General features: G+C 39.2%; 1 protein-coding gene across 1 annotated transcript in view; it reads left to right on the forward strand.

Moving 5' to 3' along the window:
• Nucleotides 1-15,198, forward strand: part of LOC145399833 (uncharacterized) — a 170,258-nt gene that overhangs the window by 123,965 nt on the left and 31,095 nt on the right. The window contains exon 10 of the mRNA XM_080272400.1: nt 4,759-4,863. Within this exon, the coding sequence (XP_080128526.1) occupies nt 4,759-4,863 (105 nt within the window). The remainder of the gene's footprint in view (nt 1-4,758; nt 4,864-15,198) is intronic.

The raw sequence follows: 15,198 nt of genomic DNA on the forward strand, positions 1-15,198 counted from the left end.
GGACCATCCATCTGTGAATGTGCAGATGGTGTTGCTTGGTGTAAGAATTAATACCATTTTCTAATACTGTACATATATTTCATATATGACAGTTCACTTCTGCTTAAGGTGGCTGTAGGTTTGAATTCATATATTATTACCAGGGTTGTAGGGCAGTACTCTTCCCTTAACCCTTTTGTGCACAGTAAGTTTTGGTAAGTTTTCTGGCTGACGATTTTATTCCACCCCCCTCTCCGCCAGCCCTCCACCCCCCCCCCACTCCCTCACCTATGAAAACATGTATTCTCACCTTATTTTCACCACCCAAGCATACATATATATTGCCACAAAAACATCATCTTACTTTGCCAATATTTGTTGTAGCCAGTGAGCAAAAAAGAATACAGAAAAATACGAATAGAAGTACATTAGGCTGGTGTGAATAAACATTCTAGTAACAGCCGTGGCTCAGTGCTTTAGAGCGCTCCGCTCTGACCGAAGGGTCGGAGGATCGAATCCATCCGAGGGTCATTGGTAGACATCAGGAAGGGCATCCGGTCACAAAATGCTACACGCTCCAATCCAAAGTCCTCTACCCATGGGCAATGCCTGACCCCTTTGGGGATATGTGGCATAAAACCAAATTTTTTTCTTTTTTTAATAAATATTCTGGAATGTTAATCTCACTTCCCGAAATCATAACTCAAATGTTTTCCCTCATAACTCTGATTGTTATTACATGTTTAGAAAGAGAATTTCATCAGCTTTCTAATATTGTTAGTGGCTTTATAATACGATATTTAGTTTTCGAGAAAATAGCCAAAAACTAAAAGTACTTACTTACAGGGAAGTGATTTTTGGGTCACGGCACTCTAGCGAAGAAATTTTCTTGCAGATGTTATGTTTTTATTTCATCAGCTTATGTAGAATTTCATGGGTTTTCTCATGGTGTTTTCAGATTTTTCATGCGCCTCATAGTTTTTGAGTATATTCCATAAAACTACATTTCATTCACTGTCACGCAGCACCATTTATCGAGACTAGCAGTACACAAATGATTCAACATACTTCTCTACAAACACTTGCTCCACTGTGTACGTATATTAAACACAAAACCATCCGTAATCAGTCACTGCCTGAGAATAGTACAATACATTTCATTCAAGTATGTGGCTGTGTGGCATATTTCAAGCCTCTCATTCTTCCACTGTTTGCGGTAGCTCTGGCAATGGACACAATATACAGTATTTCTCTATGAACGTATATTTCACACAAAACCATATGCTGTATAGCACTATCACAATGATTCCAGGCACTATATCTATCACACAATATAAACATTTGGATCACTATATAGGTAAAATACTCTCTCATCATTTGGGGCAGGGTAATGGGGAAAATGGAGGAAGTTTAAAGGGACAAGAGACGGATCGCTACCCTTCCACCTGGCTGGTGGTGAGAGACTGTGGAATACCAATTCGTTCTGCCCCATGCCAGGACCACTGGGGTTGCTAAGTGCTTACTTTGGACGCTAGACTTGCCTGCTAGGATGCACTCAAATTTGACGCAAATCGGCCAGAAACGTATTTTTTTACGAATATTTTTCTGTTTTAGATCGCGATTTCCATCTTCGTGTTTTGACCAAGACAAACCCAGAGAATACAAATTGCGCCTTCATGTGCCGATGGGTTAACTGCTCTGCACAAATTTTAGCTGATGCCCCACTAAACCTATCGAGGCTCTTATATTTCAAAAGATGTGTTGTGGGATTGGCAGTTGCTCTCGTAGATAACTTTTCTTTATGTTGGATATGGAAACCCACACAAGCAGATGAAAAGATGTATTTCCAAACAGTTTCAGCAACAACTGTTGCCTTCTTCAGTTGATCTACAGACCTAGAGTGGTACGTACAATTACTGAGAAGCTGCTTATATCATTATATGCAGGATAACCACACTTGTTTTTTTCAACCACACTGGATGTGACCTCACCTGACTCTCCCTCTACTCCACTACTACCCTAGATCCACTGAAGAGGGTGACTGTTGTAGTCAAAACTGTTTGGAAATACATCTTTATTTCATCTGCCAATGTAGGATTTTGTATCCTATTTCATGGTCATGATAGTGTGTCACTTCAGCTGTTTTCTTTGTATGTTTCCTGATCACCAGAAAACTATTTACTATGCTGGGTGGTAATCATACTGTATGACCAAACTATGGCATGCATTGTGGTTTAGTGGATAATTAAGGCCTTCAACTGGATTGAGCCTCTATAGGTTTATATCCAAGGAATGGTTGGGGTTTATTGCTCACATAATGCCACTCAGGGATGTGTGAGGCTGGTCACTCTCATCTTATATGTCAGGACCTACTTGCCTAGCCCCGGGCTTGTATGCTTCTCATGGGGCAACACAGGATTAGATGATGTATGTGTGATGTGAATGAAAAGTGGCTAACTGGTCCTTTAAGATGTGGAAAATACAAGTGTCAAGATTTAAAAAAGGAAAAAAATATTGGGATTCACCTTAAAAAAATAAATATAGTACAGATTAGTCCAGGTATGCATCATAGTTGGTGTATTGTGACAAGATATTGTAAGGAGGTGTTTAGGGCATTTCATGTGGTAGATGAAGGTTGTGTAGTCTTGTAACTTTTGTCTTAAAATGGGGTACTTTAACTGAATTCATGCGTATGGTGTTTAAAACTGAAAGGTAATCTATTACAGTTTAATTAGAATTAATTACAGAATATGTGATCCCACCTGCTAACTACATAGTTACAGTATATTACTCATTGCTTACATGATCACAGTTATCCATTTCCTTCAGTAGATTATAGTTCATACTGCTGTCATATCTGTCTTTCATTTTAAACCAGTGAGTATGTTATGCTGTTTTTTTAATTATGTCTCATGCATGTAGTGACACTTGCAGGTTTTGATACTCTAAAATTATTTATATATTTGTTATCTATTGGATGTGGTGGCAATAGATTATGTTTGTGAGTGCCAGTAGAAAATATACTGTAAATGATTGATATAAAGCTAAACAAGACCAGCTTGACACTGTAGTTAAGAATTGTTGTTTTCTTGCAAGCATGTGCTCTCATTCCATGTGTATAATGTATTTGCTGGTATGTATAATTTGAATGCACTATCAGATTTTTTATAGCTGTTCAGTTGGAATTTCATGTACTACACATTCCATGTGCTTTTCAGTCAAAAGTGAGATTTTATCCTTTAGTTGTATGAGTTTAATGTTGTAATACAAATTGTGATATCAATTTAGTTCCATTTTTATATAGGTGTACCCAGTAAGAGTACACTATATCTGAGGGGACAGCATAACTTGGTGATTAAATAGCCATCTAGCATCTGGTAAGTTTAACTACAAACATTCTGAGTATGGGGTAAACCTGAATATTAACATTCACAGTAGATTATCCTACATCTGTTTTGCTTTGTATGAAAATTTTAGTTGCATTTATTGTAACTTTTTAGTTACACTGTGAAAATAATGACACTGAAACTGCAGTGTTTCTTTTTTTTTTTTTAAATTGCATTTTTGCTAATGTATACCATACTTTTTTATTATTATTATTATTTAATTGTAAGTATGTTAGGTAGGCAACATGTTTTTGGTAGGTAAATTAATAGGTATACTAGAAAAGATTTAACAGTATTATGTTCAGGGAAGCTTGATTTACCCCAGTCCTATCAACCTTTAGTTTTATATTCCTGGCTGCTAGATGGTGCTTCACCCTTACTATGGTATTGTGTGTGTGTGTGTGTGTGTGTGTGTGTGTGTGTGTGTGTGCGTGTGTGCACACGTGCGCGCGTACGTGTGTGCATGTGTTCATGCATGTGTGCATGCATGTGCGTGTGTGCCCAGCTCTCAGTAAACTGGTTTGTTGTGCCTCTACACCTTCCTTGCTTATCCATGGACTGTACTCCATTAGCACCCTTGCCTACCCACATACTATCATTACCCCTATACAACAGTGTACTTAGCTGTACAACTACCACCCTTATCTGAGTATACACTTTCAACACACTGTATATTGCCATGCAGGGCTACACAATATTCCATCTCCAAATTTAGCATGCTATCAGTCCAATTCCATCTTACTGTATTTGAAAATGGCTAAACAGACTTTTTGAAATACCATATAAGTGGTGTATTTTGCCCATCAACAGCTAAACTGTTTAACCAGCAGGTGTTGTTGCTCTTAACACTAAAATTTGATGTCTACAGAATTAAGATTTTTAATTGGTAGGATTTTCAGTGCATGGAATTTCAGAATAAAATGCATATGAACACTGACATATGCATATAGATATTGTATATGCTGGTAGCCATCGAAAGGAAAAACTCTATATGATTTCCTTGTAGGCAGTTGCTAGCATAAACAATCATGAGCAACTTAGATGACCCATTTGCGTAGTTGTTATTGTATCTATAAATGTGTGCATACTAGCTGGTCATGCACATATTTTTATAACTGCATTTCGTTAGTGCAATCCAGTGACCAGGCTCTTAGTTGTGTCTCGGAACATGTTGGTGTGCATCCAGCGGTGACGGATGTTTTGGCCTGGGATGTTTCAGCCTGTGGCCCAATGTTAGTGTGGCAATGATTGGCACAGGTTGTTATCAGGGTCTTTCATTCCCGGGAATCTCTATAGAGCTGCCAGGTTACTTGAGATTTTATTTAACGGCTGAAATGTCCCCGGGTGAGCATCCGGTGTGTGTCATGCCGCATGTGGTGGTGTCGTGTTTTAGGTTCAACCCCGAGCCGTGGGCCCCCCGCGGCCGCTTTGCTCAGCCCGCCCACTCCCACCACTTCCGCTCCCACTCTACTGACCTCAGCACCCGAGGCCCCCCCAGGTACGTATGGGTCACCACCCAATTGTCCTCGTGCTATCCAGCACTGCCCGCCCTTGGACACTGCCCCTTCTTCCAGCCCCTCACTCATTGCACAGCTTCTGTGCTGACATCGCAGCCTTCTCTCTGCGGTCGTGTCTTATTTTATGAGCTTGTTTTTATTTTTATTTTTACTTTTAATCTGCTTGACAACTGCAGTGGAATGTTGGAGACACCACTTTGTGCTGCCTCCTTGCTCTTGCTGTGTTGTTCCCCCCGTGTTCTTTCCTCTTTGACCTGCCTAAACAGCCACAGTAATTTGAGTAATACTCACATGAGACAATCAAAAGTGTTTAATAGTAAATTTTTTTTTTTTTTTATGCTCAAAAATATTGCACTGTACAGTAGCTCAGTGTAAGATCTGTAGTGTGCAGGCACATGTAGCTTTTGGCTTGGGATTATTGCAGAATTGCTTATATGAAACCTTAGCTTGTTATATCTTACAGTAGAATGTTTTGTTGAATTTAATTATTGTCTCTGGTTGCAAGGTTTTATTGTATGTTAAATTGCCATACACAGTGCTTCCTGAGACTGGTGATTTTCACCATGGCTGTATTGGAGTACTTATGTGTGTAAGACACTGCAGTAGATACAGCATAAGCATTGTTTTGATAGACGTCTAGATCTAGTACAGTTGCTTAACTTCTGAAATGAGAATGATGAAAAGTCACTAATAATTATATCACTGCAGTAAATATAGTGTTTACCACAGTCCACTTATGTAGGTTTAAAGTTTCAAGAAGTAAGGGGAATCAGCCATACAAAGCAAGGCAATTATTGTTATTCAAGATGACAGGATCATGTATACATCTTTGGACTTATTGCTCATTCTGTCTATATTCGTACTGCCATGATCAACATGTTAGGTATTGCTAGGTATTTTTAAATATATAGTCATCATGAGGAGTCTTAAAATTATACATAGAGCCATTCAAGAGATGTAGCTTACCTGAAACATGTTTCTGTTATCTGACTCAGCAGAATGCAACCATATATGCATTAATTCTGCCAGTGTAGTCTGTGGTATTATCTGATGCTATCAGCTCGTTATATGTACAGTAACTCCTGTTCATCCGGAACTTGCTTCATTAGAACCCCAAAACTTTCTGAATGGAAAGTCTTTTAAATTAATGTTTTCATTTTTCATTTCTCACTAAAACATGAGTACAGTACAGTATATCAATAAAATGGAAAGAATACCTTGAAATATTTTCTTTTTTTTGCATAATAAAATTCTCTAGCATGTTCTAGTAGGTAGTGAATTATTTGAATAATAAGTTTTAAAGGATTAACATTATTGTTTCAAGTTTCAGGTTTTGCCAGTATTTTTCCCATGGAAACACTATGAAAAAGTTAAACTGTCAATAATATACCCTACACATTAGTAGTGTCTGCAGATTCTTACAATTCTGTTTCAGTCAGAGAAAAAATTCTTTCCATTTAGAATACTTATTCCAGTGTATTGCCTACAGCATTTTAAGCTTCCATTCTAAAGCAAAATAACCATAAAATTCCCTAAGCCATCTGGTTTCCAAGACATCTGAAATAGTCATTTGTGAATTAAGCCTCCTGATTATTCCGATTGGCAGGAATTTACCGTAATAATTGTCGTGAAATGTCATATTTGCAGTACTTTGGAACGAAATATGCTGGTGAATGAATCATGAAAGCTGATTACGGGATATTCTTATTTCTCTTCTCACAGTGATATTTCTGTTAATTATCTTCCATTAGTAAATGTAAACAGTCACTTTGGTATTGAAAAGGCAACACATTTTCTAGACAGATGAAAGTGTTATATGTCCTGACTGTAGCCAGTCACTCTTATTATCCCTCATTTATGTTTGTCAGTCTCTCATTGGATGTATATTTTGTCACATATTTAAATTAACCTTTACGTTGAGCTATGTATTGCTTTCAGATTAGGAGGAGAATATGTGACATACAGACACCTTATTGTATATACTGTATATAGATACTGTAATGTGAAATGATAAGCAATATTGTAGGTATGGATAAATGAAGAACTAGGAAACATTGATATGTAAGCAGTACTGTAGAAGGCAGCATAAGAAGAGTAGTAGGGAATTATCTTGCTAAGTGGTCTTTTTATTGTTAGATTTTAAAATGTTGGTAAAGTGTTGGTAGATACTGTTGTCTCATCAGTATTAATTTACACAGAAGTTGAATTATCTTTTGCTGTTTGTGTATTTGATGAATAAGAGTCCAACCATCAGTAGCTTGTAGCTGGTCAGTAGTTTGTAGGCAGTCTCTGTGTTGAGTTTATTAGAATTTATAGTGTTACAGTGACAGTGTTTGGACGTTGCCATATTTTTCCATCAGTACAAGAATACAAGATTGCCCTGCATGTAGCTGGAGTGTGAAATATGTGTATGGACTATCTTAGATGAATCATGAAGTTTCAGGGCTTTATCCTTTTCTTAAAGATTTTATATATTCTGCAGGCTGTATTATGTGTGTGTGTTTGTTTTTTTTAAGTATATTTTTTCTCATGAGATTTTAGTAGACTTTGAAAATAAGTTTTTGATTATGGATTGACTTCATGTCATCACCTGCTCGATTTTGCATTGTCTTGTCTTGGTGCATGGAAACTTATGGGACATTTTTACATGAGGGTGTCCTATTATTGCATATGATTTTTAACTTTTAGAATATTACTGTTTTAAACTGTTGTGCCAGTGTAGTGTTAGCCTATACATTTTTAACATAAATTTATTGAAACCTCATAATTTATGTACAGTTTGATTGTTTATTGCAGTAAGTTCCCCACTGTACTTTCCAACTTGTTAACCAGCTGATTTGTTATTGCACTGACTTTGCTGATTGGCAAAGTCTCCAGTGAATGCATCAAGTGTAATTTCACTTCTTCCAATGATTATTTATGCAGTACATACGTACTACACACATAGGCTCGTGTATGTGGAAGCTTTATATGTTATTGATACAGTAAGAAAGGAACATTGTATGTAATTGCAGTAACAAGGAATAGTGAGGTGAGCATAGAGTGGGGAAATGGAAATGAGTTACCTAAGAGGAGTGTGTGGTCACATGGAGAGAAAAACAGAAAAAAGAAGTGCACCTTCACACAGCTACCCTCTTAAAAGGGGATTTTATTCATCATCATTTTCACCTATGATGCCTTTCTCTCTCCTGGGAATCCCTGGACAGGTGATAGCCATAACAGAACTGCCTGCAGGGTAATTTCTCTCTCTCTCTCTCTCTCTCTCTCTCTCTCTCTCTCTCTCACAACAAACCAGTTTACTGAGAGCTGGGCACACACACACACACAAACACACACACACACACACACACACACACACACACACACACACACACACACACACACACACACACACACACACACACACACACACACACCGCTCGCTGGTGCAGTGGTAACGTTCTCGCTTGCCAACTGGTGGACGGGAGTTCGCGCCTTGCTCAGGTTGCGAAAAGTTTCACTGACGAAGTGGGTGGTTACTGTCCCCCTTGAGCAAGGGGACGGGTGTGTGTGTGTGTGTGTGTGTGTGTGTGTGTGTGTGTGTGTGTGTGTGTGTGTGAATGTCACATCCTTGCCCCTAGATTGGACAATATGAGCTCTCAGCTCCCTTCCGGGAGGGTAAAAGCTGATGATCATGACCATCAAGTGATCCTGACCGACCCGGTGAATTACACACACACACACACACACGTGTGTGTGGTATGAACATGACCCTCATTCTCATTGTCATGGATGCTCTTTAGCACCCTTCTTTGTCCATTCTTTGTATTTTATGCCCATAACATGCTGTACTGTACACCGGGGAGAGAGAAAGTGTCATCATCTATTACCACTCAACGCAGCTGTCAGTAGCTTTACTGCAACATGCCTATGTTTATTACAAAAATCATAAAAGATATACTGAGCATCAGAAGGATTTGTATCATCATTTTGTTGCATTTTTGGAAGGATAAGGGGTTGAGCATAGCAGAGGTTTTCTATGGGTGGGAAGCTTACCCAAGTGCTCAGACCAGTTAATTACTTCCTTTTAATTGCATAATAAGATTCTGAGAGCTGTTCTCACTTTTACCTCCCTAACTGTTATATCTCAACAGTATACACAGAGTATCAGTATGCTCCATCCACTTTTAAGCACGTATACATGGCCAGTCCCATGTAGTACAGTTTCCTGGGGAAGCAAGGAATCTGGAAGATAGAAGTTAACATTTCCTCCAGTTACACACATGCACCATTATACTGTCAGAAACATTTTAATGAGTGCAGCAACCTCCCTTTTGTCACTTTATGCTTTATCCTTAGATATGATGTATAATGAAGTATTTAAGATGCTATTTTTGTGTGGTATGGTTGAAATATCGTATCCTGTAGAGTATCGATGGCTAAGGCTCAGCAGTGCTTAATCATCTGTATGCAGATCATGATGGACTAATTTATTTTATCAGCTCAATTCTTTGCTATATACTCTACCTTGGAGCATTAGACTTCATTTGTATTGAACGTATAACTGACTTAATTTTTTAACTGTATAAAGTCCAGAGCAACCACATCATAGCACATGTAATGGCAAATGTGCAAGCAATATGATATACTGTTTAATGTGTTTTTGTGCCTATACAATAGTAATTTAGTCTGCATAATTGTACCAGAATGTAGCTTTTATCACACTGAGTCTCACTCCTGTTAGTCCAGTATAAAAAATTTACTGTACTTCATTATAGAAAGCTCCCCGTTTCCTTGCTCGTTGTCGTCGTGGGGGGGCTTCGGAGATGTTGATTGGGATGATGTGTAGGGGAGCTATAGCAGGGTACCTTAATGTACTCCAAAAGTGTGGGAGTCTGGTTGCTATGTGGATGTTGCACTTACACCTCCACTCTGCTCTCCCCTCTCCCCTCTCCTTGAGTTCCTGTAGCTGTCTCAACTAATTTTGCAAGGCTCTTTTCTTGTACTATTGCTTCTTCTTTCCTCCTCTCCTATCCTCTCTATCCTATCTTTGGCATTAAATAGTGTGGAAATTTCCACGTTCATCAAAATTCTCGTCTGTAACCTCAAGTAAGTTGCAACAAGAAGGATGTGGGTGTGCCCGTGGGCTATTGGTCTGGCCAATTGTAGAGATCATGGTGGTTCAACACCACCCCAGTATGTGGACCTTTGCAGAGATAGACCTCTGCAGAGGCGGAACTGCTGCTAAGCGGCAGTTTCCGGTTCTGGGGGTGCTGTCTACTGGCGGTAGAACTCTCGGCCAATAGCCGATGGCCCAGCATTGTGCTGGAGGACTTAGTCCTTCCGCACAGTGTTGCTATCCCTTCTAGGGTAGGGTCGGGAGTGCATACTCGGAGCTTTACCTCTCCTTGGGTCGTTGGTCAGGCCACTAGACTCCGCATTCCACCCAAACAGTCCTTTCTTTTTCAACAGTCACAATGAGCGTTTTCCTTTCCTTAGTAAAAAAATTAATGGATATTGGTACAGGTTCCCCCTCCCCTGGTTCTGCTGATTGGTTGACCCCAATGATGACCCTGGCCGCTCTTCTTGGACTTTCTCCTGGTCAGGCAGATTCCCCCTCCCCTTCTTTTCCGCCACATTCCTTCTCCTCCTGTTCTCCTCCTACTTCGTCTTCTTCCTCCTCTCCTCATATAGTTACATCACCATCTACTTTACCCCAAGAAAAAATGTGTGATAATTTCTGGATTAAAGGAAAAACCTATATCAGTAAGATCAAAAGGGGAAAGAGACGAACTGAGAAGAACTAAAGAAATAGTGTCAATAGTTATGGAGGGTGACAACGAAGCTGAAGAATAGATTGAAGAGGTGTTCAGATTGGGAAGACATGAGGAGGGAGGGGCAAGGCCACTAAAAGTTAAGCCTCTGATCAGAGTAAATGAAATCATGAACAAAATATGGAAACTAGCAGACAAGAAGGGGTTCAACAGTGTTTGGACTGTTATTTGGGAGACATGTTGTGTGCTGGAGGTGGTGCTGGAGCTAGCTTTGTTGCTAGGGTGAGAAGTGGTTGGAAGAAGTTCAGGGAGCTCTTGCCTCTCCTGACATTGAGAGGACTCTCCCTACATGCTAAGGGGTCTTTGTATGCAGCATGTGTTAGGAGTGTAATGCTGTATGGTAGTGAGGCCTGGGCAGTGAAGGAGGAAGATATTCGCCGGCTCAGACGTACAGAAATGACAATGATTAGGTGGATGTGCAGTGCGTCCCTGTGTCCAAGGCCAGGAGGGGCTGAGTTTACGATGGAAGAGTTGAGAGGTAGGGTGGGACTGGAGTGTATTGGTGTTGTGATGAGGAGGGGTAGATTTAGATGGTTTGGACATGTGGAGAGGATGGGGGATAATAATTGGGTGTGGAAGGTGAGAAGTGTTAATATTGGGGGTGTGGTTATGAGGGGTAGACCGAGAAAGACATGGGACGAGGTCATTAAGTGTGACCACAGGGTTAAGGGACTGAACAGGGAGGCTGCAATGGATCGTGCAGCGTGGAGAGCTGCCATTAGGTGACAAAGGCCGACACATGCAAGCATGTTGGAGCCTTTAAAAAAAAAAGGTGACCATACCACATTCGCATACTCTAGTCTTGGTCTTATCATGGTCACTATCAACTCCCTCAGCATTTCCTCATCCATAAACAGTAATTAAAAGCCACTCTCATGTTGGTCAGTAATCCATAAGTTCTTCCAATGATTTTGTTTATATGCTTTTCTGGTGAGAAGTCATCTTGAATAATCACTCCCAAGTCTTTGTCATCTTTTCTTTTACTAATTATCTCATTGCCCATTTCATATGCCAAGTGCGGTCTTTTTTTCAATCATTCCCACTTCTAATACATGACACTACTTGGCATTAAAATCCATTTTCCAAGTCTTGGTCCAGCTGTGGAGTTTGTCCAAGCCCTCTTGCAGTTTTTCACAAATATCAGTACATTTAATATGTTTCATGATTTTGGCATCATCTGCGAACATACTCATGTAGCTGTTCAAACCCTCTGGCAAATCATTTATATACAGATTGGATGATGGATGGATGGATGGATATCAGAAACATTATTGGGGCTAAGACAGAGCCCTGGGGTACTCCACTAGTCACGTTTCTCCGTTGTGAAACCTTGTCTCTTATGACTGCTCTCCTCTGCCTTCCTATCAAATAATCTCCTATCCACGTCAGTAGTTTCCCATGCACCCCTCCAAAGGTCTTTAACTTCCACAGCAGTCTCTTATAGGGCACCCTGTCAAATGCTTTCTTTCCATAGCTGTGGGACATATGTACTAACTCCTTTTTTATATACTTCTATCAAAAACTCATATTTCTCATTAACATCAGTGATCATATTCATTTTACTTCAGTCTACATTTTGGAAAAAGTTCCTCAGGGAAGCAGAGTCTGCCTTCCCATAATTGTATCTTTTCTCTGGGTTTTTCATTTCCTTCTCCTTCCTTTACTCCCGCCACTTTCATCTCAGTAAGCAGATGGTCACTTTTACCAAAGGGGCATTGGTAGGTTATGCTTCTCACATCATTTGGGTCCTTTGTGAATACTAAGTCGAGCCTTGATAGTTCATTGTCTCCCCTAATTCTTGTATTTTCTTTAATTACTTGGGTTAACATGTTTTCCATCACCAGTTCCATTAATTTATTTCCCCATGATTCTTCATTGTTCCCACCATCCATACTTTCCCCATCAACTTCTCTGTGGTTAAAATCTGCAATTATTATTATTCTGTTGCTTCTTTTAGTCAACATCTTTAGCTTAATAATGGATTCTCTTATTAACTTCGTAATCTTCTTTTGTCCATGCCCTAGTTTTGGGGAGCATATAAAATTCTATTACATCTATTTTTTCTCCAAAACTGTCCTATATTTCATTTCCCAAAAGTTCAGCCATGATGTTTTCAATTTCTATATTTTTTGCTCCTAGGTCATTACGGCTGAAAATCATTATACCTCCCCCAAACTTGCTTTCTCTATCCATCCTCCAAATATTATAATTGTTCCATCCAAATAATTTTGTATCAACATCTTGGGACAATTTAGTCTCCATCAGGCAATCAGTTTCAGATTTATTTTCATATATATAGCCCCCAATTTCCCCATTCTTAGATATTAACCCATCTGCATTACTATACATGATACTTAGAGTTACTGCACTGGTTTCATTTTTACTCATTCCTCTCTTTTTCCTATTCATATCTATCCTCCTTGTTTCCTTCTTTTCTAGTTCCTCACATACCACTTCCTTACTTTCATATCCATCACTCTCCAAAAAAAAGTTTTACATTCTTCCTCTGTCCTCGGGTCATTTTTTTTTCCCTCTTCCTTCAAAGATTTTAAAACATCTCATTCTTCTTCATTCAAATCCTTTCTTCCTATAATATTTTCCATCACTGCCTCTTTACTTAGTTTCCAGGTCACTTTATCGTTTACTACACCTTCTGTTGACAACTTAACTCTCATTGGTCTTGCTTCCCCTTTCTTATATGGCCCTATCCTCCTTACTTCCTCAGTTTCCTTTTCCCACTTGTTTCCTTTGGGATCGATCATGCCCAGTATTTTTCTCACTTGATTCGAGTCTCTCTCGAGTCTCATGGATCTAACCTTTTCTTCCTCCTCCCTGTTTCCAAATATTACCACACATCTGTTTGTTTCTACAGTTTCTCTGACTATTTTCTCCTTTTTCAATATTTTCACTACATTTTCTTCCATTTTTTCTTGTTCATTTCCCTTTCTTCCTGATTGATTTCCCTTAAGCTGACCACTTCTTTATTCTTCCTCCACATGTGCCCACTTTGCCTTTTCCTCTTCTAACACACTATTCACCTCCGTTTTGTTAATGCCTCTAGTTTTCTCCTTAATTCAATATTTTCTTGTTTCAAATTCTCGATCTCCTAGTTCGCTGTCTCATTGGCCTGTATCATACTCTGTATAGTGTCTTCAATATTTTCAGGCATATTTCTTGATACTAGGTCCTCCACTTTCATTTCTAGTTCACATATTCTCACAATCAATGTTTTAACTATCTCCATTACATTTGTTTCACTGTAAAATCCTAGAAATTCAGGTCCCTCGATGTTTATATTGTTGGCCATGTTTGAGGTTGGTTACAGTACTAAACAGCTGTTACCGAGACTCCTATAAACATTCATGTATACTCACTGACCATAGCTCTTTACATTTTTGGTAGACTATATTAACTTACTTTAAACTTTAGACAAGACTAAAGGAGACAGGTCAAACATAATTCCTGAAAACTACTTAAGGTTTGCAGAGGCGGTTGAGACACGTCTGTTTGCTCTGGCCGGTCCTTTTGTGTGTGTGTGTGTGTGTGTGTGTGTGTGTGTGTGCACTTGTGAATGTGGTGCACATGTGCATGTGTATGTGAGAGAGTTATTAGAGTTTTAGTTTATTGGTAAGGTATTGGCATGAAAGATAAAGCTTGTGAATGACAGACAACCCTGTATGTTTATTTTTTGTGGATAGTCTTCATTATAATGTTCAGGAGTAATACAACATACAGTATTCTAATGTATTATCACTGTTTCGTATATGAATATGCTTGTATGTGTAACTCCTTAGGTATCACAGTTTCTGTTACTTCAGTTAAATATTGAAAAACGCCTTAGAACTATAGCTATGAGCACTCAATCCTCGTAAATTGTGGCAAATTGGGTCTGGACCACTGCCGCGATTTACAGATTCTGTGGTTTATAAATAATAACTCTTATGTGAAAAATGATTTTGGGTCTGGACTTTGGCCAACCACCCCCCACAGCACCCTACCTACACCTATCTAGGCACCATCAAACACAAACATACAAATTAAGGAATATTCAGTGCATGTATTTAATAGAAATAAGCAATGTTAAGGGATCTCACCTTAATCCTATGATGATATTGCTTAAGTGAATGGAGTGGGGTGGTGTTGGGAAGAAATTAGAACCTCTCAGCTTTCATGGATTTGGAGAAAGCATATGACAGGGTGGATAGACAAGGATTGTGGAAAGTGTTAAGAATATATGGAGTAGATGGGAAGTTGTTGAATGCTGTGAAGAGTATGTACGATGGTGCGAAGGCTGCAGTGCGTGTGGATGGTGAACTAAGTGAATTTTTCTCTTTGAAAGTTGGTTTGAAACAGGGATGTGTCATGTCTCCATGGTTGTTCAATCTGTACATGGATGGGGTAATAAAAGAGATACAAGGTAGGGTAGTGGATGTTGGAGTGGCCCTGGTGAGAGAGGATAGTGTTTGGAAACTCCCTGTACTGTTGTGTGCAGATGATACTGTG

The sequence above is a fragment of the Coenobita brevimanus genome, chromosome 50 (assembly GCF_032717465.1).
Source record: "Coenobita brevimanus isolate Jiangsu-jjx chromosome 50, ASM3271746v2, whole genome shotgun sequence".
NCBI lineage: Eukaryota > Metazoa > Arthropoda > Malacostraca > Decapoda > Coenobitidae > Coenobita > Coenobita brevimanus.